At 41.9% G+C, this 27,601-nt stretch overlaps 1 protein-coding gene across 13 annotated transcripts in view; it reads right to left on the bottom strand.

Annotated features, from left to right (window-relative positions):
- CDC42BPB (CDC42 binding protein kinase beta) overlaps positions 1-27,248 on the bottom strand; it is a 100,808-nt gene extending 73,560 nt beyond the window's left edge. For 5 of the 13 annotated variants that reach the window (XM_069783411.1, XM_069783415.1, XM_069783413.1 and 2 more), the window contains exon 1: positions 26,703-27,247. In XM_069783411.1, coding sequence (XP_069639512.1) covers positions 26,703-26,880 — 178 coding nt within the window. In that variant the 5' untranslated portion in view covers positions 26,881-27,247. Of the gene's footprint in view, positions 1-26,702 lie in introns of all 13 variants that reach the window. The other 8 variants (XM_069783414.1, XM_069783417.1, XM_069783421.1 and 5 more) reach the window with 4 other exon arrangements.
- Between the last annotated feature and the right edge of the window lie 353 nt (positions 27,249-27,601).

The raw sequence follows: 27,601 nt of genomic DNA, 5'->3' as shown, positions 1-27,601 counted from the left end.
GCACATATTAAAATGAATTAGTTTAATACCTGTAAATGAAAAAAAGTATTCCCTCCTAAAAGGAAGTTACTAGTTTTACAAGCTATTTGTGCACTTAACTCATGTTGGCTTTTAGTATTTAGCAGGTGTGCTGGTGTTCAGAACCACTGCAGCTTCAGTGGTCTCTCTCTTGGAAAGCTAAGCACCAAACATGAATATCTGAATGTACAGAAAAACTTTAAATTGGATACGACTTCCACTGAAATGCAAAAATTCGAGTCTTTGTCAAGGTATCTAAGATTCCTTAAAAGTAAATAAAATTTGAAAATAAAACCTAATATCCACAGAATCTCATCATCACAGAGACTGCAGCAGAGCTCACGCAGCAGATCAGAGCTCAGAGGAGGCAACACACCATTAATTCATTTAAACTGATATTCACCTTATTGGCATTTTTTGAGTAGAACCTTGTTTACACCAGGATCTGACCTGCTGCTTTTAAGCACTGGATTGCACAATTTTTACCTCTTTGTAAGTTAAATCAAAAAGTATTTCCAATTTGCTTTCCTGCTCCCCCCTCAGGAGGTTGCTGTTCCTCAACACTCTCATATCCAGATCAGTAGCATGTACAGAACTGGCACAATTGAGTGAGCAGAAACTTGCACCAAAAAGTATCAGAGAGCTGTGTTCACTGTGCTTGCCAGAATGATGCCAAGTGACATACCCACCACTACGTAACTGGTAAAAAGCTCCAGCTTCTCCTTTTACATATCACTATTTTACAAATAGGGAACTCAAAGCAAACTTCTCTCTATATAGTGGAATGGACAATTACACTTCACTCTTTAGTTTTGATCCCAATATTGAAAGCAGGACTTATGGAGTTCATTTAATACTTAATGAAAGTATTTCATCCTGGCAAACAGAAGCATTAGCTGTACTGGGGGTTGTGTTGGCAGTGATTACTGAATTTTGTTATATATACACTGTTGTCAGGGTAACATTAGCTGAGAGTAATTGCAAGAGTTTGTTTATTCGTGACTATGAGGCTGTAATCATAATTTGGGACAGGCCTTCTATGTGCAATATATTTGTATGCATCACTGCCTTTTCTCTCAAGCTGATTTTGCATTATTATACTTACACTTGTTTGGAAGAAGGGTATTCTCCATAAGGCCACACAAGAAAAAAAAACCTCAACTAATTTTAACGAGCCAAGAAATGCATGCTCTCAAGAATATAATACAGAACAGTAACAGTCAATGTTTTGATCAATATTCATAACAGGAAGTGAAATGCCAGCATTTATTTCTTCATTGAAAACCAGGTTATGTATTAAAGACATAATTCTCCACCCACAAACAAATTCTATTCCGATCATATTCTCCTCTTCCCCTGATAGATGGGACTAGGATATTTTGTTTGCACAAAAAGAAAACATCAATTTGAATAATTTGAAAACATAATTTGAAGCGCAGTCATACGTAAATAGGTTTGTGATTTAGGTTTGTAAGCTGGTACATCTACACTGAAGTCAATTAGTATTGTGCCACCTGATAAAAGATATTTGAAGACTGTTTCGGAATGACTAAAAGGTGCAGGAAATGCCAGCGGAGATAATCTGATGCATCAGATCGGGCACTCCGCACTGCTACCCCAGGAATGGGTACATGTTGGCCTCTGTCAAGGTCAGAAGCATATGTCAAACTTGCACTCATTTCTGAAAGCAGGTCAGGGAAGGATGGTAGTATTGTCAACATCACCCTCAAAAAAATAATAGGACAACTTCTCCCAAGCTAGAATGTGGTTAAAAATGAGAAGTGTTGAGGTATGTTTTGGATTTTTACTTTCTGTTCAGATTCTGAACCATTCAATTTGTGTCAATAATAGCTTTTGTGATTCCAGATAATATAACACCTTTATATTACAGTGGACAAAAGACTACCCGCTGGGATTATGATAACTACTGCTTCAGTGGTGGAGCTACCCAACGGCTCTAATTTGAGGACTCCTGAGAATTTTGTCAGGCAGTGCAAGTTTCCAGAAATTCAGAGTCACAATCACTGAGTCAAAGCTGCCAAATGTTCAAGAACATCTGATGTTTTGTATCATTGGCAGCTTCAAGTTTTAAATAAATGTGACAACTGCAGGAAAATAATACACAGACTTACAGGTCTCTCTCAACAATTCAGGTTGAAAGGGACCTCAGGAGGTCTCTAGTCCAACCTCCTCCTCAAATCACAGTCAGTATTGATTTCAGACCAGGTTACTCAGAGTTTTGCCTGGTCAGGTCTTAAAAACTTCCAAGGATGGAGACTCCATGGCCTCTCTGGACAACCTATTCATATACTGGACTGCCCTGCACCAGATAGTTTCACAGTTCGGAACTGATCGTGTAAGTGATTTGAGGTTTAAGTCATTATATAACATGATGATAACATTCAGGTATATCTACCCAGAAAGTATGTCCAAACTGTCTGGTCATACAGAAATTCATCTGCCACCACGCTCCCTTTATCTACTCATCCCCTTTACAAAACATTGTGGTAGGAAACTATGCGAATTGCAAAATATTAATGTCAGGGAAACAACAAAAATGACGCAGATAATTGTCTGTGGAGCCATACTCCCACCAGGCAGATGCAATATTTTATTTAAGATGTTTTCTTTGGAGGAAGAACATGAAAGAGCAGCAAGTTTTACCATTTCCCTCAACCATTCCCCTTAACTTACATTCTAGAAATCAAGTAACTTGTTTGCCCTTTGTGCACCCTTTTCAAAGAAACAGCATTCCTGTGATATTGCTACTAAAACAGTAGGCTGACAGGTTTAACAAGTTAGTGCTTGTATACATGTCTTGGGAGATACCCACACCCAGGTAGCCCCAACCTGCTTACTAGAGTGATAAATACCAGTTACAACCCACACTTGAGTTTTAAAGAAGTACAATCCTCTTGCAGCCTGATTGTGAAATTTTCCCTGTATTTTAGAAATGTAAATTTTTGTTAATTCTTCCATCCTTTGTTGACTCCAGTCTTAATTTTTCCAGTATAAATTTTGCCAATAGATCCTTGCCTCCCTTTTCCTGTGCTGGCCTGTTTCCTCTTACTGTCTACCCCTGTGAATGTTTTTTTTCAGTCTGGTTTCCTAAGGAAGTAAGGTATGTGTGATCATACTGTTTGGCAGTCTGAGCCCATTCCTCCTGCCTGCTACCTTTTGATCCCAGTGAAGACCCTTAATATCCCCTTTACAAAATGGTATCTTTGGACACCTTCAGTGACAAGTTGCTACAAGTTTTATAAAAAAAAAAAAGGCAGTGAATAGGAAAGCCACCCACAGTATCATCTCCACTAAGGGAAAGGCTGCAGCAGGAATAGAGCAATCACCTGCTTAGCTGGACAACCAGCACATACTAAGGTGCAAAGCAGACATATCTTGCTGTCCATAGTCATGGAAGGACAGTAGAGCAATACTGACACAGAAGAGGGAAGAAAAGGAGCGTACAGCAGAAAAGGGAAGGTAGTACAGTGGGAAGGGCAGGAGTTTATTTCACTGAGCCTCGTAAAGGAGGCAGATCCCGGTTCTGCAGGAAGCCAAACTTCACCAAGTTCTGCTGTTTACAAGCAAAAGGTGACACGTTCTGTGTTCTCTGACACATTTTCTGCCAGGCCTTTGACTTCTGCCATGCCCTCCCTCCCATTTTTATAACATACGTACATACGGTTCACTTACTCTGCCTCCTGCTCAATGATCCGATTCTTCATCATTCATCAACATCCATTAGACAATAAATTCAGTGGTGCAAGACTTTGATTATCATTAAAATGACACAAGCTCCACTGGGTAAAAACCCGAGAAGCACACCTGGTTACCTTCTGCAAAGTGCTTACAGCCCTTGCAGAACAGCCTCTTGATACAGGGACACTGCTTCACACACTGCCAGAGTCCCCTGTCCACCTAGCTAGTGCCTGCCTAGTTAGTACTTCCCAATTTTAAGATGTTCTCATCTAACAGTATTTATCTGAACTGAAATGCCAGCAGAAACAGATATATACACTAATACAACACCAAGAAAGTCTGAATCTTCTTGAGGCTGATTGCCAGCATTTTTCAAGAAAGTGGTAACTATTATTAAATTAAATATTGTATTGTGATACTTAATCTGGTATACAAATTATTTAAAGAAACCTCAAACTTTTCTGAAGAAGCAGCACACAAGGATAGCCACTTGCAGCCATGATTATGGATTTTGCTTCAATTTATGAAAGTCTTCTGACATATGCAAAATAGAGTGCCTGACCACTTTCAATCAGATACCTTGCTGGTATGAGTTTGGACAAGATTTGGATTAGATAATTACATGCGAAATCCTCAAAGGTTTAAAAGGATAAAACTGTCATTACTTTTAGGCATAAACCAAGACTGAGTGCTCATAGCTTCTCCATTTTGCTCCACGAGCATCTTTATCAGTTACAGAAAAACTGATCCTGGCATTTACAATTTGTGTGCTAGTTTGAGATAACTGCATGAAAAATTTATCACTGTGCTAAAGGGTAATGGCATCGGGAAATGTTTTGAAGAAAAATATTGAGTAGTAGTTCTGGTGCTGAACCTATTAGCGTCGCTAAATTTGCCAGCAGAAGAGCAAGGCACTTACCTTGAAATATCATCCATGTTCACTGTTATTCTTTTTGTGTGGCAAGCCCCAAAAGCAAGTACCACAGAGGACTAAATCCGCAGCAATATGCTACCATTTGCCAGCTCGTTGATGAATGTTACCACAAACACTTAATAGCTGGCTATATGCCTGACTAGCCCATTCACTGCCTTTCATGCTTATAATGAAAGGACACCAAAGATAATACTCAAGATTTGTACAGACAAGTACTGAGGAACATGCAGATGGTTCCAAGTAGTCCAAGCAACAAAACATGTTGCCAGTTTAACTGCTGTCAAAGCCACCATGCCTCTCTTTGAGAGCTAGACAACAACAGAGTTCTAGCAGGCGAGAGGAAGTAAGTGTTGGCTTACGTATCCAAGAACAAACAACAAATTACTATTCTCTGTACTCATATATATATATGTATATATAAAAAAAAAGACAGTAGCTTATATTTTTATATATATTTATTTTATATATATATAAAAGACAGTAGCTTACTACGGAAAAATAATGGTCAGGTAAAATAAAAACCACACCCAAAGCTAATGGTATACACTAATGCTAAAATGGTTGCAAGTCCAAGGAAGACGAAGCTTGTATCTGAGATCTAACAGAGGAGGAAGCTCACTGCCCAATTTCTCCTCTTCATGTTGTGTTACTGTCATGGAATGATCCATAATTTAGGAAAGTACAACTTGGTCTCTAGAACCAATTCAGGCAGGGTTTGTCTTTTTCTTTTTTTTTTTTTTTTTTAAATACTGAAGTGGACCTTGGAAGGCAGAACTATTAGTACTAGGACTGAAAAAAAATGTGACTGTGAATAGCATTTAGTTTGGGAAACCCAGAAGTGACTCACCATCCACACAAGCTTGGTGCAGCCTCACAATACATAACATTTTAGCATAGAGCTGTCAGGACACAGACAGGCTTTTTTAAGAAGGATGACACATTCTGAACAAGAAAACCTGCACCTTTATTAGTACTAACCAGGACATTTCGAAAAACACTCAGCAGCTTCTAGCCCAACTCATGGGAGAACTAAGAAAGCTCCTAGAGAAACTGTGTTCCTGACTGCAGTTTGTAGTCCAGTTTTTCATACCTCTTTCCAACTTGTTACATTTGTTTGGGAGAGGGAAAGCTGCCAGGCCCCTCTAATCTTTTCCTAAGGTTCCCAGGTCTTTCAGCAGACTATACACCAACGATGGAATCCCTGGTGGTCTATCAGCCTCTTGAGCTTTAAAGACTTCACTGACTAATCTATTGTGCAGAAGCTCAGTAACATCTGCAAGTTGTCACTTTCTGAAGAGACTGAAATACCAGATCTTCTACTTGAACTTCCTAAGGTTTTCAAACATGGTTCTTTCCTTCCTCTTAAGCCTTGCTAAAAGAATGTAAAGTAAAGATTACTGTTCCACAATAAGAATATTTTCTGCTCTTGAATAACTGTCAATATCCAATGCCTTCTTAAGCTTCATCTTCAGGCCTTTTATTTTCCTCAAGATGATCATACCCAGCCCAGAAGACACATGCACATCAAGTCATATACAAGCTCTTGAATTACAGATTTTCCCTGGGACTGTCTGACATCCCAGACATTTGAGACAGCTGAATGGGGAGCTACGCAACCACTTTAATCCAGGAAATCCATTCTGCTGCTGAAAGAGCTCCTCGTTCCTTCCCACCACACTCCACCCCTCCATTGCCTGGATCATCATTAGTGTTCATGCGGTATGTCAAATCAGGAAACATTTCCAGGTGAAAGCTAACTTGTCTATCCCATCCCCTCCCACCGAACCATTCACCCAGTGTGACTCACATACAGCTGTCACACTGGAGCCACAGCCCAGGCGGGCAGCAGGATGAGGCTGGAGAACAGCAAAATGGCCTTTTTTGGAATTGATGTGGATCTGCCTCAGACTGCAGTGAGCATGGGAGTGCTACGCTGTTTCTAGCCAACCTACAGCACATTAGGACAGGATCTTCCAAGATACATGTCAAAACATTGTAAGAAATGGATGACGACAAACACCACAGAGTACGATCTCTGTTTCATACAGCTTTATTTGTACCTGAATTTTTCTGTACTCCTAGTCCAGGGCCAGATTTTGCAGGTGTCGGAGAGGTCATTTAAGCCACATCAAATGGCAATCACATATTGAAGCACATCAGTAATGGAAAACTTGTTTCAGGCTTCTACATGAATCACTAGTTCCAAACAGTAAAATTTCAATGATTCAATTTCTTTCATTCCATAATGAAGTTGTAAATATTGCTAAAATCCACTTATTTTACTGCATGATGAATAATCAAAAAAGCAGAGTTAATTTTTTTTGTAGAATAGTTTGAGAATTAGGACTGCTCAGAAAAAACCTTTGATATTGTCACTTATTTTTTCAGATAGTTTCAAACTGGAGATTAAGAAAATCCCAAATTTGAGCTTACCCAAACTTCAGTAACAATGTATGAATGAATCTAAATTTCATCAGACTCAGCACCTTTGGCACACTCTGCTAAGAAATAAAACAATTCCAATCTGATGACCACACTGTGCTGATATAAGCTTACATACACTTACATTAATTAAGAAGCCACCACTTACATCATCAACACATAAGCAAAGTTCTGGTTTTCTGACTGCCTGCTTCGTTTCATCTTGAAAGTAAAACTTAGCAAGACAAGCAGCATAACTGTTTTATCAATTATTTACAGTAAACGCATAACTTTTGTTTTCTCCAGATATATGGAAGATATATGGAAGATGTTCTCTCAAGTTACTAAAAACTTAATACATGCATTATGTAACAGAACAATTCGTACTTTACATTGGTACATTTACCACGTCACCTCCTTTATTTTAAAGGTAGAGGTTTCTATTAATAAAGCTTTTCTTGACAAAGCACCCTACACAAATGCACTTACAGTGACAGGAGAGAAATCCACTTAGGAGGCATCCCTTTTCTCTGCTTATAAATTTAGAGTGAAGTAAAGATGTAGTTCAATGACACAATTGAAATGGATCACTGCGACCAGAGGGGCAGTTACACAGATCTGCTCTCTTCCTTACATCAGCTGTAACAAATTTGGCTGGTCTCACCTCACTGACCCGATTCTGCTCGCTAAACCAGCAGAAACCCAACCTACCAAGACACATAATGCAACTATCATCCTGTGGCCCAACAAACTGAATCATCACCACTGAAGGCTTGGAAGAGGCTGCTACTCCAGCGCAAGCAAGCAAGAAGGGTAAAGGAGCGCAGCTCTTTTTCAGAGGCCGTCATCTTAAGTAGCACAGACCACGGTGAGATGAACTGCCCACGCAACAGCCTTCACGGCCGTCTAGCTCCTGCAGAGGTGGCCTGTCTTGGTGCTAACACCCAGGCAGCTGCATGGCAAGTTGGGTAAGGGAGCAGAGTCAAATGACAATTACCTTCTTCCTGATACTTCAGTTCTCAGCCAGATCAACACCACTATGGTGGAAATAGGAAATATAAGATTAAGGGGATGGGGCATTCCATCAGCTTACGGTGCTACAGAACTGCACCTGATTTTTTTTTTGATGGCTCAAGGCTGTAACACTATGCATATAAACACCCTGAACTGTTTTTCAATTTCAAGAGTTCAGATAGCAACAGCTACTTTAAGCACAGGTGTGGCAGATCTTTCTCTTCATTCCACTTCCTTTTAAATGGCAGCGGGCAGGAGGACATTTTCTCAGACATTACTCACCCTGTTTCAGAACCTCCCTGGAGCTCCAGATCTAATTAAAAGGTCAATGAAAGTCAGATTTTGCCATAGGAAAAGGCCACAAAGGCATGAGACAAGCAATTACTGTAACCAGGCCCTAGAATATTTGGAGTAGCTCAAGCTACTCAGAAGCAGAGAAGAGGACTGTCTTTAAATCTGCAGAGAATACTAACAAGTCCTGTACTAAGATTTGCTACACATGATAGTGGAAGGCTCAGAGCGTTTTTGTTTTTTTTTTTATTATTATAAGTACTTTCATTTCTTCAGCTCCCTCTCTGGATGAGGAATTCTAGCCCTGCTCCTTCCAATGCCCCTGGCTGGGAGCGATGAAGAGGAAGACCATTTACAGCAGCACTGTTTCAATGACTCAAACTGCTGGAAGTCACTACCAACAAAACACAAGGCAAGCAGGGCATTAGGAGCATGGTCAGCCACCTGTAACAGAAAAAACCCTGGGTTTTGGGGTATTCAGAAGGCAAGCACATCTCCAGAGGGCAGGATGCTTCCTGACACTTACTTGCTCAGAAAGGATGTAAAGAGAGTAGAAAGGGAAGAGAAATACATCTCTCAGCCTTCCAAGGTGTGATGAAAACTTTATCCAGATAAAGCAATGTGCTTCTAATTTCACTATGCAACTTTTCCTTAATGTCCAACACTGACTCAGCACACTTCAAAATATGTCTATATCTATCCCCACACTTTCCATATACTACAGTTAAAATTTAAATTGAAAAAAGGAAGTCTAGCTTTTGCAGGGGGACAAAAAAAAAATCTGCTGGAAATCTATGAGGAGATCCTAAACCTGGCCTTAGATGTAGATTTCCAGAAATGCAGTCAAACTGTGTGGTACATGGATCATTAGCAGTACAGATTTTTTAAAAGTGCTCATGGATCAAAGAAAAAAAGCCAAAAATTGTCATTATTAAGAAATAAACCAAGAAGCCTGCAGAATTCTGGTTTATAATTTAGTTATCAGTTTGCTAAACAGCATCAACTAATTGTTCTGAAGTTTCAAACTGACCAAAATCATAACACCTGCTATTAAATAAGAATAAAAATCTGTCTAAAGCTTGCTGGGGGCGGGGGGGGGGGAGTTAATACACACTGAATAGCCCTGAAAGAAAACATTTTGGATAAATGATAATTTAGAATATTGGACACATGACAGTTTATACATGTTCAAATTTTTAAACTCTCCTTTAAATCAAATAGTCATCCTTAAGGAAGTCAAACCCTGGAACAGTTAAGAGTAAATTTTTAAAATCCAACTGATTTAGTGCACGACTAAGGAGCTTTAACATTGCATGTATATGCAAAGCATACGCAACAAGAATCTAAAAACAGAACACCATGCCTTTTCCTAGAGACATTTCCAAGTCTCTGAGCATTATAAATTCAGCTTTCTCTAGTACAGTCAGGATAGAGTTCTTCCTCCTTCTCTTCCCCTCATTCTGCATTTTTTCATCCCTTCTTATCCAACTTCTTCCTAATTTATGTACAGTACACTGAATAAGCTCTTTCCCCTTATCTCAGTATTTTGTGTATCAAAGAACACACTTTTGCTTTTGTTTAGTATTTTTAGCCCATCTTTTCCTAACACCTTTGCCCTGATGTCTTTCAGAAATTCTTAAATCCAGTTTCTGGATCATGATTTTAGACAGCGAGCTCTCAACAGACTGCCAGCCCACATGACACACTGTTTAATGGACATGCTTCTAGGCATTCCCAAACTTCTTGTAGGCTCCTGGAAGCCTGTATCTCCACACCACCATTCCAAACCAGAACATACCTCCTGTTACTGCACACCCCAGCATGATCAACAGCAGCCCAAGCTCCCTGGGTTCTAGCTTCTCCCTCTTTCTTGCATATGCTTAAAGCTAGTAGGAAACAAAAATCTCCTCATTGTCCTTAGCTCATACCAAAATTTCTGCCATTAAAATATGAAAAGTATTTCAATCATTACACTCACAGTTGTAAACACCACATGGCACCTTTACATCTTGCTCCTCAGCTTTTCAAGGTAAGCATATCAAGTGAGGATCATGCAAGCAAGTTTTTATATCAGATGCAGTATCTGATACAACATTCTGCTTTTAAAAATCATCATTTTAAACACAACTTCTCGGTTTCGTACACTCCTCTTCACTTGAATTTAAGAGTAAGATTATCTGCATGCCATTTTTTTTTTAATAAGCACTATATCCATAATCCTTTTGCCCTAAGATTTATTTCCATGCATTTAAGTAGAGAATTCCTTTTCCTTCCTCATTTACAGCCTATCTAGACAGGTGTGTTGATTTGAAAACAGAAAATCAAGTACCAGGACATACAGAACAAGCTTGTAGTAGGCTGGCAATCTCAAAACTTCACCTATACCTCAGGATCCATTCTGTTGGCTCCCAACCTTTTCCTTTACTCATACTTGAAAATAACAACCAAATGTTTAGATGCTCCAATGCGACACCAGGGTGAGCACCTGCATGCCTGTACAGATGCAGTTGGAAAACCCTACCAGTGTAGATGTGCTTTTACAACTTTCCATTTCCAGAGTAGGAGCCAGTGAAGATGCATTAACTTCCTTCCAGAAATCTTCTGACATGCTACATGGCCTCTGAGGAGGCCACAAGCAGAAGATGAGACCACAGGCAGAAGAAGGAGGAATTTCTGCCACTCTTCAAAATACTTCAAGCTGTTGCAATGTAACTGCAAACTAGTATAGACATTGAGTCAACCATTTACACAGAGAAAAGCCAAATGGTTGCCTTCCTACTTCCTTACACATCATTTTAGCTATACCCCATTCCCTTCTCTTTTTCCATGCAGAATATAATACTTTCCTTTACCAATTTATCTCCAGTGTCATCTAAGTAAACGTTAGCTACTTTGCCCATTCAGTGATTGTTTTAGCTCTTAAGTAATATTTTCCACTTGCATTGACTCACTTTAAAAAAAAACCATTCAGTCCCAAACCACAATCTTTTTAAGGCTGTCAAGCTCTTCATCCTTGATACTGTAGTTCAGACATGCTAGTTTCATTTTTTATGCTAGTATTGTGGAGCTGAGGCTACGTAATCCTTTTGTTCCATAAAATTCTTTGGAATTTTCTAACGGAAAAGTCTGGAAGAGATGTAATCTTTCTTTTTTTCCTTTACTTTTTCATCTCTTAAGATTCTCAATATTTATGCCACTTACATCTTTTTTTTAACCTACATGAAAAAGGTGCTCAGGACTGCCTGTTTAGTAACACATCATTCCATCTCTGAGTTGCCACTGTGAATCCAGCAAGGACATGAATATTACCAAAAATGTTTCTAATCTCTTGGTAGTTTCATGGCCTTTAAAGTAACACACAAGATTTGATCTGATTCTTATGGGCAGGTACACACACAACACAAGTCTTTGTCAATGGTCTCCAAGACAGAGATAACCATGCAGCACTGAAGGGAAAGAAGGCTGTGCTTATAAAGCTTGCATTTTTGTTTTTCAAATCTTCTGTAAAGGAGTTCAAGTCTTGAAGACTGTTCTTCTGGCAACCATCTTAATGTTTATACCCTAACAGACCAGCAATTTCACTATTATCATAATTTCTTGACGCTTAACTCATTTTCTATATAGTTTGAATTTTAAAACCAAGTGCATAGCAGCATCATTAAAAAAAAAATCTAGGTCCACAAAATCTTTGAAAAGAAGTATCAGAAACAGCTATGTGTTGAACTATTCCACTGTATCATTTGCATGAGCAGCAAGTGTCACTTTGTCACAATTTCTAATACGGTGCTCAGACTGCACCAGTAGTTACTCTTACACAGGACAAAAATGTACCTAATTATTTTAAGAAATTTTACAATAGCTGAGTAGTTTGGGCAGTTGCCTGCAAAACTTCACCCCTGACTGACTGTTCAGCTGTATTTTAAAGGAAGGAAAGAAGCCAGGAGTGTTTACAGCTGTATTACACAAAATCAAAATTTAAGAAGTTGTCTTTTTCTGAAGAGCTACTCTATAAGAAACACATTTTCACAGAACCAAGAAGTCAATCTGGAGTCTTGTCTTTCTTATGTGAACATATTTTAACATATCAAAACCCCCAAAAGTCTAGTAAGAATCTTTCAGTTATCACATATAAAAAAATTCTTCTTCGAGTATCATCGGTTCCATCTCTCTCCTTCAAAATCTTATTTAACAGACATTTTAGTACCTAAGCTCAACTTAGAAGTTTTCCTTAAAGTACAGGCTACCATTGCTGGAAGTACCAGGTAAAGATGTCTGGCCTAACCACAGTTTGTAGTAGTACTGTAGATCAATATTTAGAACTTTAAGTGATGCTTTGCCCAGTCCTTTTCTAATTCATGTACCTGCTTATTTTTTATTCCAATACTGCAAATTTTAATTCAAATACCATGAATCCTCAATAACCTATTTCTGGACAAGTGTTAAAAGATTACAAGTAGACAGTGTTGACTTCCTCTTCCACAAATTGTTATGCACAGCTGAATTTATTTCCTTGCCAATTTTTTTTTTTTTTTTTTAAAACGCAAAAGTGATAACTAACAGCAAGTCCCTCAGAAAACAGACAAGACAGGTTCTTAAGTGCTATATGGCACATGACGGGGGAGGGAGAGATGAGGGCAAGGAGATTGAAGAAGTAGGTCTTGCCCATGCCTCTCTCTTGCAGAAAGATTATCCATTATCTTTCACCAGCTGTCACCCATTTCAGAGCTCCCCACAGAGCTCTGAAGGTAAATTACTGGAGCACATTTTCCAGTAAAGTCTCTGTATTATTTATTCTGTAGCTATCAAGCATATACTTGAAGTAAGAGCTATTATTACCAACGTGCATAATGACCTATTACAGCCACTGACGCAAAAGATCATTGCAGCACTATGTGTACAAACATGCATTGCTGTTTTAAAGACAACACTGCAAAGTGCCTTCTCTAAACACAAATAGGAAATAAGAAGTAAAAAGTCTGAACAATGAAACAAAAGAGGAAATTAAGGACATGAGAGGAGGGGGATGATATTTCTCAGTAGTTTTAGTCAGCAACTCAGTTCAGTAAAGAAGTTATTGCCATTACTTCACAATCTGCTGAGGGCTCACAACCATAGCATTTGAAACAACTATACAACACTTGAAACAAAGTTTCTTCTGAAAAATTAACACATATTATAAATTGCTCGCATACAGTCCTTGCCCCAGAAGGGTAATGGACCATTACATTATATAGTACTGTCAATGAATGCCTTCATGACATAGTCGACAGCCTATGTTCTCTGGCAAGGATGTCTACCAAACTTGTGGGCATTTAGGAATCATGAGAATTTTGAAAAATCTTCTTATTTTACCAGAAATTTTCTGCAAGCAATGTACTCAAAAACACAGATATGAATTAATTGTATGGAAAGTCAAGTGTCACTTAAGATACCCTATTAATAATTACAACACACCACTAATAAAGGATTCAGTTCTTTGTTTTTGTCCTATTTGTACACTGTTATCCTCATCATTGATAGCACTTCCTGTGCTATTTTCCATATATCAATATGATTTTGAAACACTGAATTTGTTGTGTGTTTTGGTTTGTTAAGTGCACTATCATCAAGAAAGAGTGTCAGCATTAAAATGACATAGCAAGTCCAACTTCATGCAATTCATACAAGTTCTTATTTTAAAGAGGAAACCAAAAACCAGCGAATACCTTCCATTAGATCTTTACAACTATGAGGAAGATTTGCTTCACCCTGTTATTAGCAACTGCTTAGTCAGACTCCTTATAATGTCCGATATAAGGATATTAGGAACCCTATTACAGATCCCTTTGTGATACGAGAGCATATCTAGCAGAACAGCTGAACCTGTATTTTTCATAAAGGATGATTCAGGCTCACAGTCATGCAGGGACTGCAGGCTCTTCTGACAGCTCCTTGGAACAAAGCTTTAAAATACTTCAACTGCTATCAAGGCTAACAACTAGACATAAGGAAGTCACACTTGGGAAAAAGCAGCAGACATAAAACACAGGTTCAAAGTTCTTGAAACCTCTAGAAATTCTCCTCCAGGAACATGGAAACTGGTGCTTTTGTTAAATATATGGCAGAACAACATGAACAAAATTTAGTTTTCCATCATTTACAAGCCTAAAATTTAGTTAAAACCTTGTCGATACTTAAGTTCAGACTACGTGGTAAAAAATGCCAACCAATCAGGGTAAACATCTAAGATTACAGAAAAATGAATAGTAAATTTATACACGTTGTATCAACTACTTTACCTACAACAAGAAGATTCTATTTCACATATTTCTTTTCATTCTGAGAAGTATGAAAAACAACTGTTTTCTATTAGAACAGCCATGATGTTAAATAAATTTGCTAACACAGGAGAAAAAAAACCCAACAAACATGATACTGAATGACAGAATAATTTTAGGTTGGAAGGGACCTCAGGAGATCAGAGTCCAACCTCCTACTCAAAGCTGATACAAAGTCAATCAGGTTGCTCAAAGCCTTGTCCAGCTGAGGTTTATCTCCTAGAATGGAGAGACTACCACCTCTCTTGAGTGCCTCTTCCAGTGCCTGACCAGCCTCAGGAGGAATATTTTTTTTTCCTCTTACACATAGTCAGAATCCTCCTTGCCATAGCCTGTGTCCATTGCCTCTCCTTCTTGGCAGTACACCTGAGAAGAGTCTGCCTCTGTGTCCTCCCTAAGCACACACCTGGCAGTTGAGGATCATGATCAGATTCCCCTTCTCCAGGCTCACCAAACCCAGGCATCTCAGGCTTTTCTTGCACATCACACGCTTCAGGCCTCCAACCATCAGTGGTTATCTGCTGGACTCACTTCAGTTCCCCAGTGTTTTTTCTGTACTGGGAAGCCCAGAAATGGCCTCACAAGTGCTGTAAAGAGCAGAATAACCACCTCCCTCAACCTGCTGGCTACACTCTTGCTGATGCAGTCCAGTACACAGGCAGCTTCCATTTCTACGATGATGCACTACTGACCTTTCCAACTAATTGTTTACCAGGATCCCCAAATCTTTTTCTGCAAGGCTGCTTTCTAGTTGGTCATTCCCCAACTTTCACAGCTGCACAGTGCAAGACTTCGCACTTAGTCATGCTGAACTTTGTGAGGTTTTACAGCGTGAAGGAAATACAATGCTGGTATGCAAAAGGTAAAGTATAGAATGTAATCTCTGCTATCCCTGCCCTGAAAAAGTGCCTGAAACATTAAACAAAACCTTTACAATGTTTAATACTACCCACAAGAACAGGAAGTTTATAACTAGACTACCTGTAGCTCTGATTCTGTCAAAATGAACCAGGGCACTTCTGCTCCTGATTTGAGCCACTCAAATGCATGCATACCTTTAACATCGAGGATAATTACCGCAAAGCCCTTTCCTAAGTGCAGTAAAAGCTTCTGCATCACTGATTTATTTTTAAAACGAAAAATCCCTCCCTTCCCTCCTTCTCAAAGTGTCAGGTCTTTTGTCTTTACAATTCACATCAGACACAGTCAACTTCAGGATGCACAAGGATTGATTATTTCTAGCCACGGATGTAGACTTGCCTGGGTCTTGCATGCCTGGGTCAAGCCTGACCAGTATAGCCCCGTTGGTTGGTATGGCACTACATCCCATCCAGTAAATCCTGGTGGCCCACAGTAACATACACAGAGCAATAACCACAGTTCAGTTGCCATAATAACCAGTAAATACTTCTAAGGGCAAGATAAAGACAGTCTGTGGGCCTGATACAGCCTCCAGTTAGGTATCCCCACTGGATGTTGTCCTGTATTATGTTATCTGGAGTACTAGGCCAGCAGAACCACATTTTAAAAACAGCTGTTTGATATTGTCATTATTCCCAACTTAAATACTAACTGCCCAGGAAACCAAAGGCTGAACTTACTGGTAAGGGACATCTTCAGTTACATAACAGAGTAAGTTAACACAGTCAGACTTAATTCCTCTGTGCAGCGACACCATGCCACATGACTAAGGCATTTTGCTACAACTAGTTAAAGCTGGTCTGGAAGGAAAATGTGCTTCTTCCCTGTGACACAACAGGCTAACTCATCTGCAACTTCTCAGAAAGTCTGCTCTGAAAGATGAACTGTTGTGAGTTTAGGAAAAATACCATATTACCCATAAAAGGCAGAAAAATTAAATACCACAGACTCCAGCCTTCACTCTGCATTTATAACCCAGCATCTAGCAGTTACTAGCTACCAGTTATTCCACTAAGACCTTTAGATCACTTTTAGCCATTTGTACATGTAAAAATTTTATTCTCCCAGCCTCCTGTAGTAAGTCATATAGGGTGAGGTTCTGAATCACAAAAATGTAGTTTCCTTTTTTCAGGTGAGTAACTTGAGAGGGTTGCAGGGCAACAAAGCCATCCTACAAGGAACCACTAATAGCAAGTATGCAGTGAGATTCCCTCCTTGCCTTAAAAAGCATACAAACTAAAAAGAAAGAAAACGTGGACAGATATTACGTTTCCAATTTACTCAGACGCAGTGCAAATGATCACAGACTAAATAACGGAAACCAAATTCCTTAATTTAAAATTTGCAATACAAACTTCTTACTCAAGCGTACCTTTTGTACCTTGCGTACAAAAAATACATTTGCTACTCGTCTTTGGATCCACCATCCAAGAATAGCCAGAAGCCTGCAGAACAAAGCCTGCAGAGCATGCACACCAGGCATCCATCTCTCAGCGCTAACAAGAGACAAGGAGACCATAGCCACATAGCCACCATACACAGAAACGGGGGTGGAGGGAACGACGACACATGATAACCTAACTAATCCTATCAGAAAAAGAGCTAAATTTAAAGACTAAACATGCATCTTAAAAAGCAAACCCTTGGGAACATATTTCAAAATGATAATAGGATCTTCATGCCTAAAGTCACCCTCCTGCTGTTTCTACTCTGCTTTAATTACAGTAAAATAAAAGACACTCAGAACAGTCCAGCTTTCAGTATTGATAATCCAAGTCACACGGGCAGCAATAAAGCTGGCAGCACACAGAAAAGCTCCGTGAAGAAGCCAACTTTTGAGGAAGGATGTGCAAAATGAAGATCATAGAAGTCATGCTGTAACAACAGCAGAAATCCAAAGGCATGCAAGGCAATGGAGACAACCCCCACCCACCCCGAAGGTACACATGGATCTCTGGGGCGGGGGGGAACCAGGGACAGAGGAGTTCCTCAAGAGTGGGAAAAAGGTTTCAGATGCCCCAGAAGTATTACTAGAAACCTCGTCCTTCCTCAGATGAGGACAGAGATTTCCCACACCTCACTTGGCACAACTCTAAAAGGGATTCAAGTTTTTAATGCCTTCAATTTAAAAAATGGGTTCTTTGCTGGGAGAGGGTATTTGTTGTCTTTTTTCCCAGTATTACAGGGTTTAAACCAATTTAGGGCATGATCTATTTTTACGTACCTTGGAGAATTTCTAGTGACCCAAAGCTTTTCCTTAAGTCTCATCTATCCAGGGAAGGCATACAGTTTAGTTCTTAGGCTAAGGGACCATTACTAGCAGGAAAATCACAATATACTAAAACCCCACATACTTCTATAGGGGTTGCTGTATTTTGGGGTAAAGTTACACCATCTATAAATAGAGCGGATCTACTTCCCATGAACTACACAGTCCCAAATAAAAGTACAATATTGCCAGAATAGCTGCAACACTCCTTTAAGACTGACTTCCACATATCTCCTTAAGCGAGTTTATAACTGGTTTCATCTTATTTCTTACTTCATCATTCGCTGAACTTTTTGATGAAAATTAGAACAATATAACCTAGGTTTAAGCTGAATTAAAAGTCCAGACAGAATTTTGTATAGACTTTTCTAAAATCCTGAACGTGTATGTCTCACTAAACCAGCACAAACACATTTCAAGTAGGACTTCACAAAGCAATTATCCATGTTTATTTTATGTTGGAGAACAATTATAAATGGTGAAAAGAATTTCGGATATATCTGGAATCGATGCTGCTTCTGATCTTTTCTCTTCTTGGCCTTTTTAGGAAAGGCAGCTATACATATTCAGCCCTCAACAGCACTACACTTAAGCAAATTAAGAACTAAACCTCAGCCTTCATTAATGCACACCTGATTAATAAACTCCATACATTTTCAATCATTCAATATTTGGTGAAGACTTTTCCACCATTTTCCAAAGCTCAGACTCATGTTGGGCATCCAGAGGTACTAGTCACATTTGAAGCTTCAGGCCATGGTTAAGTAATAACAGGTTTCAGTGTTAAGACCCTGACGACATGAATGACAGAAATTAAGATCTCAGGCACTTCAGGATGCCTAAGGCCTCAGCTGGCAATGATGGATGCACACACTTAATCTGAATGCACTCTAAGGGTATCTACAGACATGATTACTGAGGTCTATGCAAAATCAAGGCTTAAGAAAACAGTGTGCAGTCTCCTATTGAAGAGAGCTACATTCATTATAGTGAATAAAGATCTTTATAAATGAAAGTTTGCTTTCTGGAAATCTGCGTACGCTGATGAGAAAAATAGAGTGGAGTATTTCAGTATTAGGAGACAGCTAAAATGAACACATCACATTGAACCACAGACCAAATGTACTTAGAAATTTTTAGATGTGGCAAAGCTTTTTAAAATTAAATCCCTCTTCTTAAAAACACACACCACACCACCCCCCCAAAAAAACAACAACCCTAGAGCTTCAGTGGGATACATCAGTGAACATGATATAAGCTCTTTGGTAACTACATCAAGAATATATTGGAATTCTCAAGTGTACCTTATGAAACACTTAGAAATCTCAACTCTGTTTAAAGCATTATCAAACGCAAAAATAGAGTAAAAAGCTTTAACAAGTCCCTTCTGTTTTTCTAAACAGATTTGCGTGTGGTCCATCACCCTATTCATCTTTTCAGACATGGATAATGAAAAGGATGGATCCATAAAATTTTTCCTAATCCTAGGCAGTATATTCTGTTAATGGCTGAAATAAATTTGCGATTGTTTAGGCAAGTATTATAATTCTTCCTTTTTGTAATACACATCTAATACAGCTTGCATGAATTGCCTCAAATTACAAGCAACAGATAAAATGTAAGTTTCATAAATTTGAAGAATCTGTAGTAGTTTAACATTCCCAACTAATCTCAGCTACAGATCAACATTTCTAAAACTCAAAACATTAACAGATAACCATGAAGTAAAAGCAACTTGGTAAAAAAAGCTAATGAAACAAGTCTTTTCAGTTCTGACTCACACAGTTAAAATCATTTGTTTCTAGTAGGTGTAGAAGAAACTGACTCACTCCCACATGTGAATTATTTGCAAAAAAATGTTAGTTCAATTTCATTTGTTAAAAAAGTTCATTGCACTGAATCTGCCAACTAAACCAACATCCAAGTCATTTCCACCGATAATGCATAACTGTGCCAACCACAGAAGTTTTAAGGATGCAAATTACTTTTTTTTTTCAAAATACTGTATTTTAATATTACCTATGAAAAAGCAATATGAAAATAGTTTAGATTTCTAAGTGAAACAAGTCAGAAAAAACGTTAGATTTATGGATGCTTATGAAACCTTACTTCTGCATTCTATCTATACCTTATCATGTACCATGAGTGAAAAACTACTAGCTGCACACATTTTTCTCTATATGTAGACAAATTTATCAATGACTTATTTACCCCTTTCTGAGTTTTCATATATAAACAAAATTAAAATACAAAATACAGGTCACAGCCTTTAACATACTGCGTAATTCTTCAAGCCCTCACTAAAGACAGTTGCTATTTATTAGCAACTTTATCCACAGGAGAAGAGATATCAACTTCCTTCTATGGAACAAAAGACAAGCTTCACTCAGGATGTCTGTCATTTTAACAGCACATGCCAGTGTATCTCTCATCCTCCAGACCACATTACTTTCCCACTCTCAAAACATGACTGTGGCATTCAGTGCCAATGTTTCACAGCATAAAGTTTTACAGAAAAAGTCATTAAAAGATATTGCCTCATTCTAAAAATAACAGATTAGAACAGATGTACTGTAAAGTGTCCATCATACATACAGCACCAGACGTTGAACCTCATGCCTTCAGATCACTCGCCAGCCCTGACTACAATGCTATCAAAGCTAACACGGCGGTTTGGGCTACTTAACGTGAATTAATCCTAACACATATTTTTCGAAAGAACAAAACTAGTCTACTCAAAGCAGAGAACACAGGAAACCGGGATTCGGCAGTCATGCTCACACTATTCTGCCAGATGACCATAAAAGACTTCATTAGCAAAGGCGATGCAAGCTACCATGCCCCATCTCTGACCACAGGAAAGCCTTCAGGGAGCAGGAAAGGGTTCCAGCTGCATCCACACTGCACTGTGCACAAAGAAACCATGGCCACCACCACCACTGGCCTTTCCAGAACCTCTGCAAGGCACCTGTAGCTTCACCCTGTCCCAGTGGGCCCTCATCCACACCCTCCTGCCACTAGCTCTAGTATAAGGGATCATAATAGGCTTTGGTAGATAGAGGATGGAAGTAGAGGAACTTAGGCCAGAATCTGAAATTCAGTTTTCTTGTTCACCAGCTGTCTTCATTATCCAACCACATTCGCTTCACACATGTGCCCAACAGGCTTATCGCTCACCGCACAGCTTTTGCCTGCACAGAAAAGGACATTATACAAGCTAGCAGAGCCTGAGGTCCCTTCCTGGCTTTCTATGTGTGTTTCTGCAAGCAGGGGAGGGGGGAGGAGTGCTAAAGGGAAAAGAGAGGAATTTAAGCCCTCAAGAGATACGTCATGTTATCAAGAGACAGTTTTTCCTGGTGTAACCCAAAAAGGCCAAAGAAAAGATCCTCATAAGGAACCCTCAAAGTCTGACAACTCTAAAGTCATCTCAAAAATACTCAGGGATAGTTTCTGCCTCCTATACTACCACAGCCCACTCAGCTACACATCATGCCCCCACCTTCACCTAGCACTTTTTCCAGTACATCAGTGCCTGTGGCAGTCAGAGGACTAGGTCTACCCTGCAGCTAGTTTTTGAGATGCTCTAATGCAGGCTGGGAAGAACTTTTCGCAGGTCCACATCTACACTTCTGAACACAACTGCTTTCAGGCTGAGAGAACAGGCTCTACACTCTTATGACAGAAAGGCCACCCTGCAAGGTCCTCCCTTCCCTCATTAATTTTTTTTTTTTATTTGAAAGGTTAAGGTGCCTCTTTAAGCAAACTGGAAAGAGAAGAAAGTAGGTCTGGGGAGTAGACTTCAAAGTTCACAGAGCCCCCCCAACAGCAAGATCCAAATTTGAAGCACCAGTCCTGACAGTGACCCAAAGTTGTGAATCGCTGCACCAGCAGCATGACAGCAACCCTTTCCGGTGAACTTTCTGTGCATGATTTTTCCATCTATGGTCCAACCTCAAGTGTAACAGATATATACCCAAAAGTGGCAGCTGGAGTCTAGGCTAGAGAGGTTGCTTTGAGTGCTCTGCATGCACGTTTTCCCCTCCTGTAGCCCAGACTGGGAATATATTGCTGTTACTACACCATCATCCACTGCCTATTATGCCAGGCTGTCTTCAAGGGCTCAGCAGCAGGTGCCCAGTCGGCCAACTTGTGCTAATCTTCTGCAGTCTTCTTTCTTTCCCCCACAGCTTCAGCCCCCTTAAAGCTCCTCTCAGGAAATAGAAAAACAAACACCCAAGCAAAAAAATCCACCACCACCATCCAAAAGCAGAACACCAGTCTAGCTGGGTAGCAAACTTTGCACAAACTAAGAACACAGAAGATAAGTCAGCATTCAGACAGCTCATAACACATCAGGAGAAACAGTCCATAGAAGTATCTCGCGCACCTGCTTCAAGGAAAAAAACCCCACATTTCAGATCAGTCTAAACTACTCTGACATTGGTTTTGAGGTGTTCTCACAGAGAGGACTAGCTAGTACATAGTCCAGGATTGAGACAACACTGAATGAACTATGTGGGGACATGTGCCATCTTGCCCTCTGTAGCATGCCAGCGGTACAAAACAGGGTCAGAGGAAACAAAGGCTGGAGCAAGAGAGTCTATGCAGCACCAAGAGCATTTGGAATACAAATAAGGCTCATTCCTGTTAGACTCTTCTCTGAACATGCTTGCCTACTGGCTGCAAACTGTGCCAAGTAGCTGTTCAAAAATGGAGCAGCCGGTTGCACCAGTCCCTGCTGAGTGGAAGTAAGGGGCAGTAAGCACCAGCCACAGCCAACTAAGATAACTCCTGAAAACAAGGTGATGTCAGACAAGCATGAATGTGATGCCAGCCAGCAAGGTGCCCTGCAAGCAGCCATTCTAGCACAGGATTATGAAAGATTCAGATCCCTCAGTATGACAGAACAAGGGGCTCCATAGGGAGGAACACGCTGTACCTGAAGCCAAAGGATAGGTGATGCACGGACACCTAAGCTGCAGCCATACTGCTCCAGCACTCCTGTACTTCTCTCCTTGTCACATGAAACACAGGACAGCACACATTTTTTGCAGGAAGAGTCTCTTAGGAGGTCCCTCTGCAGTGCACGGACAATACCACCCTACAGCACCCAAGCACTGGCGTGCACCATAATCTAAGTCGAAAGGCCACGCAGCCTCCTCTGTGCTTGCTGAGAGCTTTAGGTAGTCTTCACTAGTGGTCTAGGTCAGCTTTACCAAGGGAAGTACCTCCATAGACTTCCAGAGCTATGCAGACTGTTTTACGGGCTTTCTAGGACCCAGGACTGTCCAGTTCCAGCATCTCCCCAGATAGCAGCCAGGTTGCTCTCGTGACAACTGCAAGGATGAGCAGAGATGGTCAAGCAATTTGGCCTCAGAGGCACAAGGGCTGTAGCAGCCCACTCTCACCGATGGCTTTCAGAGAGGAATGAGCAAGTATAACTAGAATAAACAGGACTCCTCACTGTTAGGATTCTTCACTATTTCTCACTCTAGGAGCAGCAGATGTAGCAACAGTTTAAAAGACACTAAGCACAAATTTGGAAAATTCTTTCGGAACATGTAGACATAGGTCTGCTATCTAACAGACTTGGATTCAATTCCCACTAAGAATACTGAGCATTATTTCAATATCTATTATATAAACAATACAGTGATAACCAATTGGGCGAGATGTTATTCAACAGGAGTTATAAATAAAAATAACTAGAAGACTCCTTGCAGCTCAGCTAGCTCTTCTCCAAAGATGCTTGGCATAAAGATACGTGTATTACACTTCCAGTACAGGGAAAAAATATAGGCTGTTTGAAAGCTCCATTCACCATGGGAAAGCTACAATCGCCAAGGTTAAAATGGCAGATTCTTACAACATTTCTAAAGCGATGGAAGCCACAAGTTGCCTCAAGGCAAACAGCCACACCCTACGCTCTTCTATGATTAGCAAATAGGAAGAAGATTTTGAAGAAATAAGCCTGTGGCAGGACTGCAAGGAAGCAGCAGCAGGATTTATAGGACAGAGGCAACGAGATCCACCATTTGGGGCTCACCAGCCTCTGCAGGTGAAGTGCAAGGCTTCTACAGATTTTGAATGGGGAGAAGGTGGCTTCAGTCTCACAGGATAAATGTGGGACGTAAGTTTTCTGGACTCCCCACTTCCCTTCTCCCACAGTCACAAGCTCCAGAATACCAGCAGCATCATGCTGCTGTCAGAGAGCAGAGATGTCCATATCCAGCAGCTATACCACACAACTCAGCATCTCCTCTGCACCCCAAAGCCAGGAAACAACTCTGCCTCAACTACCACGCCTGAACTCTGTTTTCTCTTGGCAATTAAAAACGCAAGCAAGTCCATTAGCCACGCTGAATCATTTTAAGGGAATTTTACGTGTGTGATACCTCACACCCAGTTTTAAATCCAAAATAGTAAAGAAATGCATGTTATATAGTTCGGTTTAATTTAACCTTAATACCTATGCAGCTTATTTTCATTGTCAGTGATAAGTCTCCATTTTGTCAAAAGGAAATTCCTTCTGTCTCCAGCTGATAAAGAAACACTGATCTTCAAAGTATATCCCAAATATTTAACTACACTCTCATGCTTTTGCAGACACATAACAGCACACAAAACTTATGTACATCAATCCAGAATATCTTCTAACAGAGAATCAGGCTGTAATTAAGACTGCACATCATGACATGAGGAAGATTAGTGTGTTTGGCATGATATTCTCCTTATTAGCTGGAGGCAGAAACAAGTTCCTTGTCAGTGGAAACATACTGTGAGGGCATTAGGACACAGATAAAAGGTGTCTCGTTGTTGGCATTTATTTGTTTTTAACAGCTTGAAGGAAAGGGAGGAACACACAGTATCAACTGTAATTGGTTTTAAGGGTATTCCTTGTTGCTGGAACACAAATATACAGCAGTCCAGATTTAGGCCATCCCCTTACCATCAAGGGCCTGGATTATAAACTTTTATCCCCACTCCGCAGCACCAGATGGTAGCTCACATACATTTCAATTATTTATTGAATAGGCACTTTGTTATACTAGGGTAATCCCACACTGCAGTAAGAACTACACACTGTTTTTATTGCGAGCTATACTTTTCATCAAGTCAGTAACCTTTTCACATTCAGTGAACACAATAAATAGAATTAAAAGAAGCAATTTTTTAAACAATTGGATAATCGGCCTCTCCATCACACAGAAAATGACAACGCAGGGATCAATCAGTAAGACACAACCACCAGCAGTGCTACAGAAAAAGCATATCATTCTTTGGCCTGCCCCAAATCCTTTCCTCAACTTCAGTGCTCAAAGTACCGTTGTAGTCTGATCTATCACATTTAACAGTTTGTAGGTGCTCACTCGTTCAAGCCATCAGCTTGAAAACAAGAATATAAAACCAGACTGCACTTTGCAGAAGACGTACAAAGCTCCCACCACAAAACAAATAATCAATGTTCCCCAGGCTGCAGCCTTGCGGGGCAGATGTGATAAAGCGGTTAATTATTCAGTTGGCAATCGCATTACTGACGTCAATAGAAGAGTCCAGGAAGTGAATCCTCTTAGTTTGTTAGTGCATGACAAAGAGTGGTGGTCCCCACAGAAATTAAGGAAAACCAGCTGTCCCTACATGTTAGTGCTCTGGTCTGTAGTGCTAAAGACACACATTTGCATTTACTGAAGTAAATCAGCCCCTCCCTCTCCCTTAGGAAATCCTTTGTTTTGTTTCTTTTTTTTTTTTTTTTTAAGAGGGCTCTTTAAAAGCCTAATTAACTGTACATGCATGGAACAGCTGATAAACGGGACAATATACTCGTGAGCAATGATCCCTCCTCCCTCCCCTCCAATTCTTATTCCATGGAGAAGTTAAGTCACCTCCGTCATACATTATTATTCATAACTTACTCAGCTGAATAAACCAGTCAGCCACCATGGCCATTTTAACATAATTTCATTTAAGCATGCAGCAGGGAAGGATCTCTACTATCCACATACCTGTAGTCAATAGTCTTAGCTAAACAACACTGGACAAAACTTTTATCCTAGGTGTTATCACAAGTATCCACGTTTTCTTTTGTCAGCACGCTCCAGATTATTGGAGGTTCTCATTGTCAGGCTGCTTAACAGTAGGAAACCATTAAACAAAGCTGTTATAAAGGCTGCCTAGAATTGCTCTGTCCTTCGGGGGCATGCCCAAATTAAAAAGGCTGCATGATGAACGGGTAACTGTTGTTCCTTCAAGACACACACGCACACACACACGCCCTCTCTAGCAGCAACGAATCCGGCACAAGAGCAGCGTTTCAAAGCCTGAGCCTGCTGCTCTCCCCCTCCCCCAGGTAGGAAACCCTCCGAGGAGCACGGGATTAGCCTGACATTTCGGGTTAAGCCGAGCAGGGTTGCAGGCCAAGGACACTCCGGTGCTGTTCCTGCTGCCGGCTGCCAAGCGGTTCGCTTGGGACCGAGCGGAGCTGGGAGGAGACCTGCGAGGGGTCAAGGCCCGGCTGGCGGCGGGGGTGTTCCCCAGGGAGGCTCCGCATCCAGGGGCGGCGTCTCCCCACCCCGGCCCGGCCCGGCTGCAGACGGGAGCGGCGGCGGGGAGCGGACTCCCGGGGCCGGGCCGGGCCGCTCTCCCGGGCCAGCTCGCCGCCCCTCGCCCGGGGATTAGGCCGGCGGGGTCCCACCACCCCCCCCCCCCCAGCACACCCCCCCGCTATCCGGGTCCCGTCCCTCCCCCTCACGGCCCCGGCCCGGCAACGTCGTCCGTCCGTCCCCCCCCCTCCATCCCCGCGGCTCGCCCCCGTCCTCACCCCACTCGAGGAAGTCGGAGACGTATCGGTCGCGGCGGAGCGGCGAGTCGCGGCTGCACTCGGCGTAGACGCCGACCAGGAGGTCGAGCAGGGTCTCCACGCTCAGCACGCTGTCGTGCCGCTGCGGCCCGTCCAGCACCAGCTGCTCCAGCCGCTTCAGCCGCACCTTGGCCGACATGGTGCCGCGGCGGCGGGCGCAGGGCAGGGCAGGGCCAGGCCGGGCCGGGCCGCTCGGGCGGCGGCGAAGCCGGCGGACGGCGGCGCGCAAAGGCCCGGGGCGCCGCGCTCAGCCGCGCCGCACCGCCCGCGCCCCGCGCCGCCTCCCGCCCCTCACGGCCGCGCCGGGGCCGAGCGGCTCCTTCCACGGGCTCCGCCTCAGGCCCGGACGGTCCATGGGCCGCGCCCGGCCACCCCCCCTCCCCGCTCCGGCCTCTCCCCGGCGGCGGGGAAGGGCTGCTGCTGCTCCCGCTCCTCCTCCTCCTCCTCCCCCGGCAGCGGCGGCCCCGGCGAGCGCGGCCCGGCGCGTCCCACGGAGCAGCCCCGGCGGCGCCCGGCCACGCCCACCACGCAGCGTCCGCGCGCTCCGACGTGGGCAGCGCCGCGCGAAGCCGCGCAGGAAGATTGGGACGAGCGCCGCGCCGTAGCGGCGGCGGGCAGGAGGGGGGACGGGGACGGGCCTGCCCGCTCTGTGCAGCGCCTCGGCAGATTCGCCGCTGAGGGGCGTGAGGGGCGGAGGCAGCGCGGGCTGCGCGTTCCCATCCGCACTTTCGTCCCCCAGCCTCTGCCACCCTGACAGGGTTTCGGGGGCGAGGTCTCCTCCCCGCCCGCCCGGCCGGGACCGCGGCGCTCTGGAGGCCGGGTAGCCTGCCCCGAGCCACCCCGGCCCGTAGCAGGCTGTG

This window comes from Haliaeetus albicilla, chromosome 5 (genome assembly GCF_947461875.1).
Source record: "Haliaeetus albicilla chromosome 5, bHalAlb1.1, whole genome shotgun sequence".
In the NCBI taxonomy this organism is placed as follows: Eukaryota; Metazoa; Chordata; class Aves; order Accipitriformes; family Accipitridae; genus Haliaeetus; species Haliaeetus albicilla.
Note: the sequence above shows the minus strand (reverse complement) of the source record. Positions and strands in the feature narration are given on the sequence as shown.